Source organism: Hyperolius riggenbachi, chromosome 11 (assembly GCF_040937935.1).
Source record: "Hyperolius riggenbachi isolate aHypRig1 chromosome 11, aHypRig1.pri, whole genome shotgun sequence".
Classification (NCBI taxonomy): domain Eukaryota; kingdom Metazoa; phylum Chordata; class Amphibia; order Anura; family Hyperoliidae; genus Hyperolius; species Hyperolius riggenbachi.
In genome coordinates this window covers 32,082,846-32,101,227 of record NC_090656.1, presented here as the reverse complement: position 1 = coordinate 32,101,227, position 18,382 = coordinate 32,082,846, and the positions used below count along the sequence as shown (strand labels likewise).

At 45.4% G+C, this 18,382-nt stretch overlaps 1 protein-coding gene across 2 annotated transcripts in view; it reads right to left on the bottom strand.

Moving 5' to 3' along the window:
* Positions 1–18,382, bottom strand: part of LOC137538124 (IST1 homolog) — a 36,747-nt gene that overhangs the window by 3,207 nt on the left and 15,158 nt on the right. For both annotated transcript variants that reach the window (XM_068260135.1, XM_068260136.1), the window contains exons 4-9: positions 15,113–15,200; positions 13,685–13,768; positions 12,321–12,431; positions 7,824–7,979; positions 1,723–1,794; positions 582–618 (exon numbers count right to left, since the gene is read on the bottom strand). In XM_068260135.1, coding sequence (XP_068116236.1) covers positions 582–618; positions 1,723–1,794; positions 7,824–7,979; positions 12,321–12,431; positions 13,685–13,768; positions 15,113–15,200 — 548 coding nt within the window. The remainder of the gene's footprint in view (positions 1–581; positions 619–1,722; positions 1,795–7,823; positions 7,980–12,320; positions 12,432–13,684; positions 13,769–15,112; positions 15,201–18,382) is intronic.

Here is an 18,382-nt window from a genome sequence, read left to right as displayed (position 1 = left end):
TTGGGAATAAGAAATTTACCAGATTGATAAGGAGGGAGGAGCGCACTATTTCTAATTTATCTATGCCCCCACAGAACAGCCTCAGCTCCCTGCATGCCACCATAAAGGCATCACAGCGCCCAGCATGGTATCACAGCACCCAATATGCCCACATAGAGGCATCATAGCAGCCAGCATATCCCTTGCTGTGGTGCCATGCTGGGTGCTATGCTGGGTGCTATGGTGCCTCCATAGGGCTTGCTAAATGCTGTAATGCCATGCTGTGTAGTGCCATGATGGGTGCTGTGCTGGGTGCTATGGTGCCTCCATAGGGCTTGCTAATGCCGTGCTGTGTAGTGCCATGATGGGTGCTGTGCTGGCTCTAATCTGCCTGGGGGACATCCGGGGCAACACAGAATAGATCCGGGCACGCGCCACTGATCTTTGGGGCTAGCAATGCCCCTGTCTCTGAGCCTCTTTAAGGATCGGCCATGTTGGGAGTTAACAGATCGTTAAAGTGATCAAATATGCTGAAAAAACGTCATGTGACCATTGCCCCCAGAAAACACAGAGATTTGATGCATCCATGTCTTAGCACTTACCTTTAGTAAACGGAGGCTCTGATGCATTTGATGGTGCCTGTGAAAAAGAGACAAGATTTTTGTTTGTGATGCTGCACTTGAACGTTCCCAAGTGTCTTTGCAGAGCTAGTGAAATATCTCAGGTCCGTATAGTACAGTCACAAGAAATAGCCCAGTTTAGTGCCAAGCGTTATTGATCCATTTTCATTTTTTTTTAAACGCTCCAATTGACTTGCATTAAAATCGCGGTAAAATATCCAGGGTTGTGATTTTTCTTAAAATTGCAATTGTGGCTATTTTGCAGCCACTATCACGTAACTTCAATGCTATTGCACTGCTGTGCAAGACTGAATCTGTACAATGAAAAAAAAAAGTCAGCCCAGATATTTTCCATTCCCTGCAGTAATTGTCAGCTGCACAGAGCAGGGACAGTCATTACTTCTTTTCCACACCTGCAGTAACTAGATGATTAGTCTGCTAGAATCACTGTGGAATAAACAGACCTTAGTTACATTCACGGCAGTTGCTGATCTTTGGAGGATGGGACATCATAGCCAATTCACCCCAAGATCAGATCCAGAAATGCTCAGGAAAATTGAAATTCTAGAAATACATCTTAGACTCTGCAGACCTTAGGGGGCATACACACATATAATTTTGATGAGCCAATCACTGGCAAGTTTTACCACCTCCATGTAGTATGAGGGCCCATAGATATTGAATACCATGATCAGAATGTCAAGGGGTAAAATGTGTGTAAGCACCCTTATCATATTAAAATAAAACTCCTCATTTATTTCTCTCCCTTTTGCCCCCTCTCTCCCGCCATGTTCCTCCATTCTCTCCCCCTGAACTTCCTCCATCTCCCCCTCCTTCTTTCTCTGCTCCTCCACCCCCATCTCTTTTCCTTCCTTGGTTTATGGAGAGCTAGATGTACACTTTTCTAAAGAGGATTTGGGACCCTGTGTGACAAGTGTTGGAAGGGGGACGTTGTGGGACAGCCGCATCTTGTGAGAGCCTCGTATATCACTTAATGATCCTAATGTAATGACAGCCTGGGCCACAGAGTCCCATTCTGGAGCTGGGAGAAGAATTCAGAGGTTGGGTACCCTTTACTAGTTCACAGTAGTGTTACTGTGAGCCCCCACCCTGTGAAACTTACCACAATGCTGTCTGGAGAGGCCGGTGCGATGTGTAAGTCTGCCATTATTTTCTCCACGTCAGGAAATCCCATCTACAGCATTGAAAAGAACATTATTAGATAAGCCAGACTCTGACACACGTCATTATTATCATGCTTGATGTCCCCTGGTTACAACTATGAATAGAAAATTAAAGGGTTTTGTAGTAAAACTGAAACTCCTCTTCTGCCCCAACTGTGACCTTTTTTTTAATTTGTTGAAACGTTAATTATAAAGGTGCACCTCCTGTTAGGCCTAGAGGCAACTCTCTGCTTCCCATCCCTGGACTAGAGGGAGAATCCATGACTACTGTGTATGGCTCCGGAAGGATGCACACACTGGAGTGGGAGTTGTGGGCGGGGCAATTAGCGCTGAAGACCGCACCTTCCACACAGTGACCAGCTGAGAAGGCCTGTTGATCTCTTTGGCTGCAGTAGTGTGTTAATCGCACCACGCGATTTTCCTGGCGATTTTTCTGATTACCTTTAAGGTGGCCACTAACGATCCAATTTTTAGCGAAAAATCTTTTCAGCGATCAGATAATTCTGATCGGAAGAAAAATCGTTCACTACACCATTAACAAACCAATCTTTGCTTCCTATCTATCACAACCAACAAGAAAATCCAAATTTTGGTTTGACGGAAATCCAGTCGGACGACTATTTTTATAATCGTTCATAATCGATTGTGCCTATCAACAGAGATTATTTACAACCAATCTGATCAGAATTTCTGATCGCTTGAACGTTTTTTCGCCAGAAATTGGACCGTTAGTGGCCACCTTTAGGGAGACGTCACAGGATCCATCTTCCTCCTTCACGTCGTTTAGCTTTAAACAAGCATGCAACAAATCCAACCGAACGTCAGTCAAACATCTGATCGGCATGCTTGTTCAGGGTTTATGACTAAACGTATTGAAGACAGCGGATCAGCAGCACAGCCAGGCAATTTGCATTGTTTAAAAGTAAATAAATATGGCAGCCTCCATATCCCATATCCCTCTTGCTTCAGATGTCCTTCAACAAGTGTGGATACTCCTCTTTGCAGAATCAGTTTTGGCACAATTCCTCCCCCCACACTCCACTCTTGTGCCCTCTTCCCAGATTCTCTGACCTCACAAAACAAAGGCTGAAAGTGTTATGGTCTGGTGGATATCCATGATGATGTTCTTCCCTCGCGTTTTCTCAGCTGTTTCGGCTTTTATTTACACTATACAGTATTCCCAAAGGTGGGGTCTAACCGTACAGCTCCGCCCAACTGGCCTTCATCACAGGCAATAGGGGCACCGTGGGAGGCCAGGGCCGGTTTTACAATAAGGCACTGTAGGCACGTGCCTACAGGCGCCTGATGATGGCTTACGCCACTTCCTGAGCGCCTCCCTCCTTCCCTATGCAGAGTCCTGTCAGCATCCACTGATGAGATCTCCCTACAGTCAGGGGCACCTCTAGCTACTTAATATTGAGGGTTCTTCTGGCTACCTAATACTAAGTGGCACCTGTAGATCCCTATGATGGTCAAGGGAAGTAAGAGAGAAGTGACAGCGGTGGTGGGGCGTTCTAGGTTAATAGAGGGAGAAGTCGAAGGTGCCAGGACATCTGTGCCTATAGGCACCTGTGATCTAAATCCGGACCTGCAGGAGGTTCAGCTATTTACTGTCTGTCCAGGTTATTTTATGTTGGGGGATTACAGGTAGAGATCCACCCTCAGGATACCTGCCACACCATAGTGATTTCCGACCTTCTTTTGTGAGGTCAGGGAACACAAGAGGTGGTGTATGGGGGAGGAGTTGTGCAAAAACTGATCTGATCGTCTAAATATCAGTACTTCTTGCTGTTTGTGCATTGATTGAAAATGTTGGCTGTGGTATAAGGAGGAGACTGATGACATCTACTATTCCTTTTTATTCATTATAGCATAAATTCTGTTTGAAAAATGTGATCATCTGACTTGAAACAGCCCAAGATAAGGATTTAAGAGCAGGTTCTGAGTGTATCATCATGCGGGATGGGGAGATTGCAGATTGCTGCTCTAGAAGGCTGCACTGCCTGAGGTGGCTGAGGCAGGGGCTCCTGACCTGCTAAGAGTTTTCTGTGATCAGCTAATCTGCGTGCTCTTTGTAGAGAAAACAAACCTGTGCCATTTAGTGATGCACAGGACTAGGACGTCTCTGCCTGCGTCCTGCTGGTAATTTATAAGGAATCCGCCTTTTTATGGGCTTGATTCCGCCGAGACCCGGGCGGAATCTGCCGCTTGCAAGTTTCGGCGCTTTTTCCCCGCTGATGGGGCTGCCGGTGGCTCATGGGCTGCACATCCTGATGGGCGGAGGGCACATTTCAAGTACACCCTCCGCAAAGCTAAACAATAGTCAGATGACTCCGGGTCAGCTGACAGAGCAGTGTCAGCTGACATTTCAGCCTGACACCTAGGTAGGGTCTTGCTGTGTGATTGGATGTGCGGAGTGTGGCCGGCCACTGATTGCATGAAGAGTTGTATTTAAATCTGCAGAGTGCTCCCAGTCATCGCCCGTGATAAGCATAGCTTTGGCTAGTTGCTGGGTGTGCACTCTTTGATTACAGATTGCTGGATATTGACCTTGGCTTGTATTTGACTATTCCTGTTTGCTGTGATTAACCTTGCTTGCTTCCTGGATATCCTTTTGCCTGCTGCCAGAATTAACCCTTGCTTGTTTACTGGATACTCTTTGTCTGCTGCCTGGACTGACCACTGCCTGTTTACCGGATACTCTTGTCTGCCTCCTGGACCGACCATTGCCTGTTATTAGATACCTCTTGCATGCTATCTGCATTATCTATTGCCTGGGTACTTGCCTGCCATCCCTGCTACTACTGACACTGATTGCTTCATTCCTTTGAATCCAGGTAATAACCCGTGTGATACTTCTGAACTGTTGAACTGTGTTACTAGCCTCATTAGTGGCTGTTGGTGGTATGTCTGCCGTCTACGTCAGCACACAAGCCTTGCTCGCCTAAGTCCTAATTAGGGCCAGCTAGTGGTGTGCCAGGCAGGAACAGTTTAAATGCCAGCTAGTGGTGTGCCAGGCAGGGATAGCTAGGTGAAGAGCGAGACCTAGCCTGGGGCATATACGCTGACTCCAAGAGTTACCACCAAGCGTAACATTATTAGCCTCATGCATCAGAAGGGCTCTGCTCCATAATCACTCTGATGGTCCGCCTTGCCCATCCCCAATGACAGAAATGCCCCTCTTCAGTATTGCAGACAGCCCCCCCCCCCCTCCCCCCAACTCTGTCCAAAGATTCACCAACTAGAAAAACGCCACCCTAAGTACCTCTAAAATAATGTGACAACAATTTTATTAAAGAGCATATCCATATATAACAAAACAAAAACAAAACAATAAAAATAGCGTAGCGTAGAATTTACAAAAATAACTGTTGTCCAAATAAGTTATAAAGGTGTTTGCCGTCCGGAATCCCTTTCGGGTACGGTAGAAATACAGTATGTCTTGATTGCATTATTTATGCTGAACACATTTATATCTAGTTCATTTGTACAACAGTAATATTTGCAATTACTGTGCATATTTGCATGGCCATTTTGATTGTTGTTATGGTTTTCTTAACAATGACTGGACGCGTCCATTAGTAAAATTGTACTTATGTCTATATAAAGACAAAACACTGAGAATTTATATTGTGCTTTTCTTTTGGCCAATTTAAAGAGAACCCGAGGTATGTTTAAAGAATGTTATCTGCATACAGAGGCTGGATCTGCCTATACAGCCCAGCCTCTGTTGCTATCCCAAACCCCCCTAAGGTCCCCCTGCACTCTGCAATTCCTCATAAATCACAGCCGTGCTGTAAGGCTGTGTTTACATCTGTAGTGTCAGTCTCAGCTGCTCCCCCGCCTCCTGCATAGCTCCGGTCCCTGCCCCCGTCCCTTCCCTCCAATCAGCAGGGAGGGAAGGGATGCAGGCGGGGACCGAAGTTCTGCAGGAGGCGGGGAGAGCAGCAGACTGACACTATAGAGATAAACACAGCCAGCTCTGACAAGCTGTTTGTCAGCAGCGTGGCTGTGATTTATGAGGGATTGCAGAGTGCAGGGGGATCTTAGGGGGGTTTGGGATAGCAACAGAGGCTGGGCTGTATAGGCAGATCCATCCTCTGTATGCAGATAATATTCTTCAAACCCACCTCGGGTTCTCTTTAAAGAGACTCTGAAGTCTCCCTAAAATTAGGTCTTTATTTTAAAAACCTCATTACCATTATTGTCCCACCTAAAACGCTGCATCCCCGCGACTTTCGTAGTCGTGGATTTTGCTGCCGCCTCTATGCGCGTCAATCAGCGCGTATCTCCACCTCTCCCCTGCCCCTCTAAGTGAAGGAAGACTGAGAGGGGCGGGGGAGAGGCGGTGATCCGGTGGTGATTGACGTGCATAAAGGCAGTTGCCTCAGCGTACCCCCGTGAGTTTGGGGTGATTGAGGGGGTTTTCAGCTGCGGGGATGCAGTGTTTTAGGTCGCACAGTAATTGTAATGAGGTTTTTAAACTAAAAACCTCATTTAAGGGAGACTTCAGAGTCTCTTTAAAGCACTTGAGCTGCAGCCACTAGGGTGCGCTTAGTAGGCAGTAGCAGTGTTAGGGAGTCTTGCCCAAGGTCTCCTTGCTGGATAGGTGCTGGCTTACTGAACAGGAAGAGCTGTGATTTAAACCCAGGTCTCCTATGTCAGAGGCAGAGCCCTAGTGCAGTATATTGTCACATTATTTTAGTGGTGTGTTAGGGTAGCTTTTATTCTTGCAGTTAGGGCCTAGTACTTTCACCCTGTCCCCATTTTATCCCCTTTAGGGTGAATTCAACATATGTACATTACAAGTTTCAGATGCATTTTTGGTTTTGATGAATTGCCGAAAGATCCGACATTAGCGCCTTTCTGACCTCCCGAGCGTCCTTTGAGTGCATTGTTCATCCCCCACCCACCAGAAGCTGCTGTCGTGCATCACGGTTATCCCTTCATCTCCTCCCTCCATAGTAACAGACAGGACTGAGCAGAGGCAAGAGAGGTACCAGCCTCAGGGCGCAGTGTAGGAGGGGGCACACAACTCACTCAGCTATCATTCCCCTATTGTGTTTGAAGCAGTGAGAAATAAGAAAAGGGGGTACATGGCAGTGACTGCAAGCCAGATAGCTAGAGATTAAGGTGTTGGGGGGGGGGGCACCTCTTACTTCTAATAGCAATCAGTGTGTGACGGCTGGGGTGGGAGGGATGGAGGGGCGCACTTCGGTGTCTCAGCCTTGGGTGCTGGAGGACCTTGTCCCGGCTCTGGTACCAGAAGTGGTGCAGCACCTTTAGGCTGTCCAGCTTCATCCCTGAACTTCAGTGTTCAAATTTCTTCTAGATTGCGGACAAGTACCACAAGACCCATGTACAGGATTCCACTTCATAACAAAGGACTGCCTGACACGTGTTTCACGGCCAAAGACCGCTTCCTCAGAGGCACACAATACATACACATATCAATTGTTGGTTCATAGGTAAAATCTCATCGCAATCTGTGAACAGCAGTGAATCAACTCTCCTAGACGTGACCCTGAACGCTGGGATGCATCCACGGAAGTTCACTTATCTTCCGTGGATGCATCCCAGCGTTCAGGGTCACGTCTAGGAGAGTAGATTCACTGCTGTTCACAGATTGAGATGAGATTTTACCTATGAACCAACAATTGATATGTGTATGTAGTGTGTGCCTCTGAGGAAGCGGTCTTTGGCCGTGAAACACGTGTCAGGCAGTCCTTTTGTTATGAATTGGAATCCTGTACATGGGTCTTGTGGTACTTGTCCGCAATCTAGAAGAAATTTGAACACTGAAGAATAAACGTTGATTGTTCATTTAAAACCCCGTTATATTGTATGTGGATTGTATAGGATATTGCATGAGGGGTGGAACTACACTATTGTTGTTTTAAGTGATTGTGAATTGCTTCATCCCTGAACTGTCGCCCAAAGACAGAATCCCAGTCCCTGCCAAGTGACAGTTCTCGTACATGTGACGAGTATTTAGACCTTTAAGTAGTGTAGACCAAGCGTACAGGAAATTTGGACTCACTGAGAGTTCAGGATAAGGCAGACCTTCCTTTGGTGGCTTATGAGAGTTGTCAGTCCCTCCACGACCTCCGGCAGGGCTTAGAGCAAAGTTGTCAAACCCAATTCCACCAGCTCCACCAATTGCGCCTGGGTTGCCAGGAGCACTTGGCAAGCCAGCCTGTTGAGAAGAAAAACATTATAGACATATACAGAGACAGGGGAGGAAAATACCATAATGCACCACTACAGGCAGGACACCAGGCAGAATATCAAAATCCTCAATGCCTAGTACACACCATGCAAATTCCCGTCAGACAGACAGGTCTAATCGATTCATTCTGACAGGTCTGATCTAATTTCCGATCGTTTTTCTAATCGATTTTACAATCAAATTGTGATTGTATTAAAAAAATCGGAAATCAGATAATTCCCGACATACCACAGGTGCTTACATGGAACCCTATTTCCACACCATGTCCACACCAATACCTTACCATGACCGTAATATTCTGTGGTATTATACTCAAATTTCATCTATGGTCTAAAACATTAAACACCATGTAATGAGCTTACCTTCCAGCGGCAGGTCTCGCGGCGGCTGCGGCGTGGTCCGGGCGAGCGGCGGGGCTTCTGTGCTGGAGTCTTCTGGCAGCATTCCCGACGTCCCTCCGGCAGTGTCTTCTGACTCGCGCGTGCGTGGTTCGACCTTTGGGTCACGTGCGAGTTCGAGTGAGCCTTATAGGCTCAGGAGGAGGGTTAGGGATGACTGCAGGTGATGTCACTAGGTGACATCACCAAATGGGAGTGGCTACTGTTTGAGTATTTTTGTATTTAAGGCCAGAGCATTCAGTGCTCGCTGACCTTGATACTAATCTGTTCGCTGGTTCTAGGTCTAGCTAGCTACTTTGAGCTACATTGATATATTGTGTAGACGCACAATATATATACTGTATATGTACTCCAGTTAGTCAGTCTTTGTTATTTTCGTATATATTCTTGTAATATTATTGTAACATCATATTGTATATTATCTGTGTACCGACCTCTCGTTTGCCTCTTGACCTCTTTTTTGTCTAGTCCTTCTATACCACTGCCATTTGATTTACGTTACCGACTCAGCCTGTCCCTGTCTTTGTTACTGCCTGATCCTTGTAATACGACTGACATCTGATTTACGTGTATGACTCTGCTCGATTATTGACTACGATTTAGCCTAGCTACTCTGTACCTCGCTATCTCTGACCTGTGACCTCAGCCTGATTTAGACTAGGCTTGCTCCATTGTTATATTTTTACCTATACGCTATCTCATCACGCACCAGCGTGATACACATGAAATGAACAGCTAAAACAATTTGACCTTTTCTCAAGGAGGGTTAAAACACAAGCTTTTCAACTCATTTAGCTGCTAATTGATAAGCTTGCCTTTGCCCACCAGCATTATTAGATTGGCCTAAATTCACTAAAGACAGTTTGGTTAAATCATTTAATTTGGTAAAATACCGCCTTCGGTATTTTGCCCATTTTTTTTTCAAATTCACTAAAGATTTCCTGCATGAGGCAGAAGTTCGGTAATTCATCGAACAAACAAGCTTCAATTCACTAAGCCCTGCTCTGTAAGGCCACATACAGACATCAGACCATAGTCTTTGGAAAATGAAAGATCACAGACCAATCTTACCACCCTTCCTGTAGTATAAGAGCCATACTCTACACAGTCTTTTCTATGGAGCTGAACTCCACATCAGAAAAAAATCATTGCAAGATGCTGCACACACAGATGCTGTACAGACACAAAAGATCAGTATCTGCAAAAGATCTGTTCCTGCCAAAAATCCATTCCTGCAAATTGCAATGATAGTCTATGAGATCTGCAGATCATCATACACACATGATTTAACTGACATTCATCTGCAGATCAGATCCACCAGGATGGATTTTCAGATCTGCAGATGAATGTCAGTTAAATCATGTGTGTATGATGATCTGCAGATCTCATAGACTATCATTGCAATTTGCAGGAATGGATTTTTGGCAGGAACAGATCTTTTGCAGATACTGATCTTTTGTGTCTGTACAGCATCTGTGTGTGCAGCATCTTGCAATAATTTTTTTCTGATGTGGAGTTCAGCTCCATAGAAAAGACTGTGTAGAGTATGGCTCTTATACTACAGGAAGGGTGGTAAGATTGGTCTGTGATCTTTCATTTTCCAAAGACTATGGTCTGATGTCTGTATGTGGCCTAAGTCTCACTGGCCAGCTTTGGAGCAGGTCCGCTGTGAGGGCTTGTTAACACTTCGAGCGATTTAGCTTTTTTTAAGCGATGGCGATTTTTTAAAGCTTTCTATTCAATTGCAAACTCACTCACAAAATCGCAAAACGCTGGCCTCAGCGATTGTGATTTTAGATGTGGACAAAGCCTAAAAGTTTGTGAATTGCAATTTATTGACATTTCTTGAGGTATTTACAGCACAAGTCGGTAATTTACCTCACTAGTCGGTAATTCTAACTTTCTGTGCGGAAATAGGTTTAGTGAATTGGAATTTGTCAGGTGATCAGGAAAATCAGCTATTTTCAGCATTACTGAATGTGGTAATGCTTAGTGATCACACCCCGTTTACATCTCACATTCCCCAGTCCATACTGTGCAGTTACATGACACACATCACCACTATTACTTCTCACATCCCTTGGTCCATACTGTGCAGTCACATGATACACATCACACCCCTATTCCTTCTCACATTCCCCAGTCCATACTCTGCAGTCACCTGACACACATCATACCCATATTACTGCCCACATTCCCTGGTACATACTGTGAGGTCACATGACACCATCATACCTCTATTACAGCTCATATTCACTGACCCATACTCTGCGGTCACATGACGCACATCACACCCCTATTACTGCTCATGCAGGTTAAGTATTAATGCACGGGCATCAGGGGGGGCGGGGGGGGGTCCATCTAACATTTGGCGGGACATGGCCGAGGGTTTCCATCTTGTTTGTCGTTCACGATTATGCACACAGATCACGATTCAAGATTATTATTGCACGCTGTTATCGCCGCACACTCGATCAAGAACGTCGGCCTGAGATTTTTCAGCAAGCCCGAACAATACATGCAACAAATTTTGCATCGTCAATTAAGCATGCTCTTGGCAGCACCAGTGTTGCCAACTCATCCCTTTAATTACTGACACATATCAATAATACAGATTTCGTGGCTAGGTAGATGCAGTTAAGGCACTGATTATGTGCAAATAGCCCCAGAACCTGTATAACTTAGATGTGTCAGTAATTAAAGGGATGAGTTGGCAACACTGCGCAGCACCAATTCTCATCCAGTTATCGAATCGCATGGACCATTGGCCGCCAAGTCGAGAGATGTGTGGCCACCTCAACCCCGGACCATACTTCACCTGTTAGTAGTTAAAGGACTTACGAGGCGAAAATCAGAAAAAAAAGTTAGTTACCTTATTGCAATATCAGACCTCAGGGCAGACGATCAGTGCTGCCCCTGTCAGTTTCAGGCGCTCTGTTATCTAAATCCAGGATTCATTACAGGCCCCGACCCTCCACAGGGTCGCCTGAACTGATGGGATAAGAATTGCCACTTTAAACAAATGCCTGCGCAGTTCGCATGCCGCTAGTGCGGCTGCGCAGGTTTCCAGACGGTGCCGGGTGAGGGAGGGAAGTGACCTGGTGTGACGTCCCTTCCTGGCTGATCAGAGCCAACTTACTCATATGGATGGAGAGTCACTGAGGAGCCGCTGGTGAGCCGGCTCACATACGAGCAGACTCATATGGACTGTCACTGAAGAGCCGCTTGTTCATATAGAGCAGAGAGTCACTGAGGAGCCGCTGGTGAGCCGGCTCATGTACGAGCAGAGAGGGGATAACAAAGAACCGCTGGTGAATCAGAATTTTTATTCTGATTCACCAGCGGTTCTTTGTTATCCCCTTTCTGCTCGTACGCGAGGCGGCTCACCAGCGGCTCCTCAGTGACTCTCTGCTCTATATGAACAAGCGGCTCTTCAGTGACAGTCCATATGAGTCTGCTCGTATGTGAGCCGGCTCACCAGCGGCTCCTCAGTGACTCTCTATCCATATGAGTAAGTTGGCTCTGATCAGCCAGGAAGGGACATCACACCAGGTCACTTCCCTCCCTCACCCGGCACCGTCTGGAAACCTGCGCAGCCACACTAGCGGCATGCGAACTGCGCAGGCATTTGTTTAAAGCGGCAATTCTTATCCCATCAGTTCAGGCGACCCTGTGGAGGGTCGAGGCCTGTAATGAATCCTGGATTTAGATAACAGAGCGCCTGAAACTGACAGGGGCAGCACTGATCGTCTGCCCTGAGGTCTGATATTGCAATAAGGTAACTAACTTTTTTTCTGATTTTCGCCTCGTAAGTCCTTTAAGGATACTGGTTGGTGCTGCTCGGTTCTCTTTTAATTGATTTAATAATGTTTACAGTTGTTTGCTTTTCAGTTTGCCTCTCTCTACTCACTCCAGGGATACTTTGCAGGAGATGCTCAATTCCGGCCTCTTTGGCTATGTCACAAAGGCTTTTCTCTACCTGGAACTTGGGAGGAGATTCAGCGCTCAACTTCTGTATGACCTGCAGAAAGATATAACAGGGACACAGAAGAAAACAGAGGCATAACAGTGACTCAGTAGCTCTGCCCTACCGGTTTCATCATCATGATAATTCATCAGGAGCTAGAGAACATGTCCTTATATTTGCCATTCCCTCCCATCTGCTCTATGTAGTTAGTACTATCCCACCGCTTCACCCTTTGCCCTTTGTGACTATCTCCATCTGTTCCCCATCCTAGCCTATTGTTCAAGCTCTCTACCGCAGCGCTAATACAGGCTTGAACTGAAGTAATTTAGATGCAGGAACAGGTACGGTGGACCTAAGGAGAGACACACACCAGACTAATATGGACTTGTGGAGCTGCTGAACGCCACGACATATGGTGAACCCAGGAAGCCGATGACGTGAGACTGAATGCTTTTTAGGAAGTGATTTTATGTATAGTATTTTTTTTTACATTCAAATGTAAATTTACACTATATGTGTATCTTTCTCGGTGTGCATTGGTGTTTATGGAGAGATTCATCCCGACCAAGGAGCTGTGCAATATAGAATGAGCGTGGTGAGCAGGGGACACTGGGCGGGATGGAGACTCTAGCCTAGTTGTGACAGTTACCCCATTTCCTAACCATAGTGTGCATTAACTCAGTGCCGGCCTTAGGTTTCACAGCGCCCTGAGCGAAACCTGATTTTTTTGCCCCCCCATCCTCGTCCCGTATCTCTTAGGACAGTGGTTCCCAAACTTTTTTACGTCGTGACACATCACGCCAAATGCTCATATCTCTGTGACACATCACATATGTATAATAGGAAAAATACTATGAATAACCACGAATGGAGGTCTCCATCCCCTGCATAGGTAGCCAGGCACAGGGGCCACCAGTATAGGTAGCCAGGTGTTGGTGCTCTCAGTAAAAGTAGCCAGCTATATTTGCCCCCAGTATAGGAAATCAGGTGTAGGTGCCCTCAGTATAGGTAACCAGCTATAGGCGCCCCCTTGGAAGCTGACGCCCTGAGCGACTGCTCCGGTCGCTCAGGTCAAAGGCCGGCTATGCATGAACTCCTTCACTGTGGGTGTTATCCCAATATTTAGACAGTCTGCACTCCAGAGAAAGTACAGACTATCTGACCTTACAGCTAATCTTGTAAGATCATAGTTATCTGCAGACTGATAATAGATTTGTGCAGAGCTGACAGGTGTAGTGGCTCCAAACTGGGCAGCACACTTCCTGGTTAGCGGCATTACTGCTGCAGTTTCTGTATTGCACACTTACCATGCTATTGACGTATCCCATTTTGTTGGCCCGACATTGGTTCCCATATTCCGTACTGTACTTGCGACAGAGCTGATCGGCCACCTGCGAGAGGGAAAGACAAGCGATAGCCAATCACTGTGCAGCTGTTTATACTTACATCCCGCCAACAAACTCAACAAAAGTGCTTAGGTCTCATCAGAATGACTCCACCCCCAGGTTTGTTTGCCACACCTCCCTCATTATGTGTCTGTCTATGTCCTGTCTCTCTGCATCCAACATATTTACAGGCACACCATCATTATGTGCTATGACTTTGTTCCAACCCATCACCACCATCTTATGTACTCCATAATAAGTGTAGTACACCCCCATTTTCACTGCAAATCCCCCACCTCCTCCTTAAACATCACTCCCATTCCTACAGCCCCCCCCCCCCCCCTCCCATGTCTATTGCCATACAGTGACCTGTACTGTGCCCAACAGAAATATATGTGCTGTATATACTGTATATAGCAATGGCATACAGGGATGACTTTAAGTGAAATGAGGTCCTGGAAAAAAGGTGACCATGACCCCACCCTCCCCTGACACCCTCCTGCTATACTGCCATCTGTTGTCTCCTTGCAGTCTATCCCCAATTAGTTGCCCGACCTTAACTTGTTTGATCACATCTCCCCCTTTGATTTGGTTCCTGTCCTCAGCCTATGACCTCACTGTGTGTGTTTCTCGCCAGTCCTGACCTCTGCCTGTATACCCGACCTCGCCTTGTAATCTCTGTATGGCAATATCATCCATTCTTCCAGGGGCACAACCTGATGGTTACTTGCAGCAAAGTAGATTGTCACCCATTAGGGCTAAAGGCTCACCGACCATACCTCCCAACTAAAGGCTCATCACCATACCTCCCAACTAAAGGCTCATCACCATACCTCCCAACTAAAGGCTCATCACAATAACTTTTTGATATAAGAAAGAGGGACACTTAAGCCACACCTCTAACCACTCCCCTGACACACCCATAGTCACACACACCATAAAGATTTCACAAGAAATATATGCTGTTTTATCATTCAAACCACACTGGTACTGTATATTCTGTTTCATTTTCCTTCATATTAACATTTAATAATAAGAAATATATCAATATAAAAGAAGGTAATAAAGTCAATTATACATATTTTTCTGTAGAAAAATGAATATATTTACAGATAGATCTGTACATCAGTCCAGAAAGGGGGACAAATGAGGGAGAAATCAGGACAGAGGGACAGGGATCCCAAAAGAGGGACAGTTGGGAGCTATGTGCCTCACCTTTGGGGAGCTCATGCTAACCACTGGCTGGCGATTCAGCAGCCCTCCACACAACACTCTTCCTCTATCTTTCACTGCTTTATATCAGTTAGTAAATCTGAGGTGTTATATCAGACACCCGGCTCTTCTACTCACTTTCTTTAGTTCTGACACCTCGGTCTCCAAGTGTGGGGCGGCCCAAATCAGGGTGGACACAGCTTCATTTAGACTGTCCTCCACGTCCCTGTGGAGAAGAAACAGCCACTCACATGATGAGCAGCCTCCAATGGAAGCAGACACTACTTCAAGTATCTGACAACACAAAAAAGATACCAGTGTGCACTCCACACAGTACAGTGATCAATATCTGAAAAGAAAGCACAAAGCTCCCATAGCGTAATACTGTAACTGTAACTGTAGAAAGGTCAGCAGCACACAGTGACCATAACATCAGAATCCTCAAGCAATCAGACAGCGGCTCACCAGATATTTGCCACTTCATACACCAGGTGGATCTAGCGCTTAGGCTGTCATCCAGGCCAGTAAGGGTAACCCAGGACTGATTCCACAGATAAAAGTTTATTGCGGCAGTGAACTTTCCCAAGAGCATACAAGCTACACGAGCGCTCTTCCTTGAGTGTAACACTGCTTCGTCCAATTGGACTCACCAGCCCCTGATGAGTCCTATTGGACGAAACGACGTAGGGCAGAGCCAGTGCGTGCTAACGTGCAGGCGCTCGTGTAGTTTGCATGCTCCTGGGAAAGTTCACTAGAGGGACGCCGCAGTGTTTAAACTTACAGTGCCCCGGAGATCTAACGTGCTGTGTACATTACTTTCTATGGATCCTTGTGGATGCTTGCCGGAATAAACTTTTATCTGTGCAATCCTTCCTGGGCTATCATTACAGGCTGGATGACAGCCTAAGCCAGGCATGAGCAAACTTGGCTGTCCAGCTGTTAAGGTACTACAAGTCCCACAATGCATTTGCCTTTATGAGTCATGACTGTGGCTGTAAGACTCCTGCAATGCATTGTGGGACTTGTAGTTCCTTAACAGCTGGAGGGACAAGTTTGCCCATGCCTGGCCTAAGCGCTAGATCCATCTGGCGTATGAGGTGGCAACTATCCGGTGAGCCCGTCGGATTGATTAAGGATTCTTATGTTATGGTCACTGTGTGCTGCTGAACTTTTATCAGTTACAGTATCACGCTATGGGAGTTTTGTGCTTTCTTTTCAGATATTGATTACTGTAGAGTACGCACTGGTATCTTTATATAGATTGTACCTTACCCTGGAATCTTATCTACGTGCGAACCCACTATCAGCTACTGACATTGGACTTTTTATGCGGTTGCCGCAGTATACTTGAATGTTTGAATGCTTTATTCTTGATTGCAATGTGATTTTTATTATTTATATCCTATATACGTATTTATACTGCACCAACCGTCAGTGTGTCAGTGCCCGCCCCCGAGGAGCTTACATACTCCAGACAGGTGCCCGGCTCATCCGGATATTGTTGTGGGAGGAATAAACTACTATGGACCAGAGATACTAATAATTTCAACTTAAATGCAAATTTAATTTAAATTATATGCAGCCCTCGATTGAGCCAATCAAAATCGACAAGAAGTAAATGTTATGGCCCGATTCCAAGCTGCGTACAATTTGCATTAAATCTGCATACAAGCTGGGATTATTACCATCTCATTGGCCATCTCTGATGAATTCAGGTGAATGGGAGCAGAACCAATCAGTATGTTCAGTGTGTGGAAGGTCCAAGGTTCTCAGGGTGTCGCGTGCAAATCTGTTGAGCATGAGATTTAGAATTGATTGAAGGGATGTACATTGTATGGACTATATCTTCACCCATAAACTGTTCATTAACCACTTCAGCCCTCAGTCGTGTTTCACTTTATGCATCCAAGCAATTTTCACCTCCCATTCATTAGCCTATAACTTTATCACTACATATCACAATGAACTGATCTATATCTTGTTTTTTTCCGCCACCAAGTAGGCTTTCTTTGGGTGGTACATGTTGCTAAGAGCTACTTTACTGTAAATGCATTTTAACAGGAAGAAGAAGAAAAAAATCATTATTTCTCAGTTTTCGGCCATTATAGTTTTAGGACTCTTTCACAGAGGGACGTTGCGTTAGAGGCGACGTTATGATCCCATAACATCCGCCTAACGCAACGCATGGTGGGGTTACATTTTGACATTACCAAGAGACGCGTTACGCCATTTTTGTTCAATAGTGATAGAACGAAAACGGCGCATGCGTCAAAAGACTGTGGAGACCACGTGATCGGAACACTCCGCATCACGTGGTCCCGCCAGACAATAAGCGGCCACTCCAAGAAGTAAACACTGCAGTGCAGTGAATATTAATTAGCCATGTGGCTAAACACAATAGTGGACTCTTCCCTCCTCCTCTCCTGCACGGAAAAAAACTAAAAAAAACAACATTACTGAGCATGTGCAAACAGTCTAACGCGGCTAAAACCGCGTATAACGCACAGCATGCTGCCCTTTCACAGAACGTGCAGCGTTACACTGTAACGCAACGTGGGCACTGTGAACAGCCCATTGATTTTTCATTACTGTGAGTTGGGCTGCGTTACAGGCTGCTCTAACGTGCGCCTGTAACGTCCCACTGTGAAAGCAGCCTAAAAATAATACATGCCTCCATAATTAAAACCCACGTATTGTATTTGCCTAATAGTCCCGGGTATTACACTGCTTAGATTATGACCCTATCACAATGTATGGCAACAATATTTTATTTGGAAATAAAAGTGCATTTTTTCCGTTTTGCATCCATCACTATTTACAAGCTTATAATAAAAAAAAAAAATAGAAATATTTCATTTTTACATTAATATTTAAAAAGTTTAGACCCTTAGGTAAATATTTACTTTTTTTTTATTGTAATGTTTTTTTGTTTTTTGTTTTTTTATTAAACATTTTATTTGGGTATTTTTGGGAGGGTGGGATTTAAATAGTAATTTTTTTATGTAAATATGTGTTTATTTTTTTTTAATGTAGATGTAGTTTTACTATTTGGCCACACGACAAAGCCATGACTTTGTTTACAATACGTCACTCTAAGCGTAACATATACACTTAGAGGGGCGTAGGGGGGACGTAGGAGGCAGAAAGAGCGAGGCTTCTGAGAGAAGCCGTTGCTTTTTCTGCCGGGGAAAGGGCTCAGTGATTGGGCACTATGTCCCAATTCACTGATTCCCTTGCTAACAAACCGTGGTTCGGGAGCACACGCGCGCGATTGTCCGCGGAAGCGCACATGCGGCCTTTTGGACGTATATTATACGTCCAAAAAGCCAAAGTAGTTAAAGGACAACTATTGAGAAAAAATTGTAAAATTTAAACTAGTTACAGTTTATATAAATGTACATTTCTCCC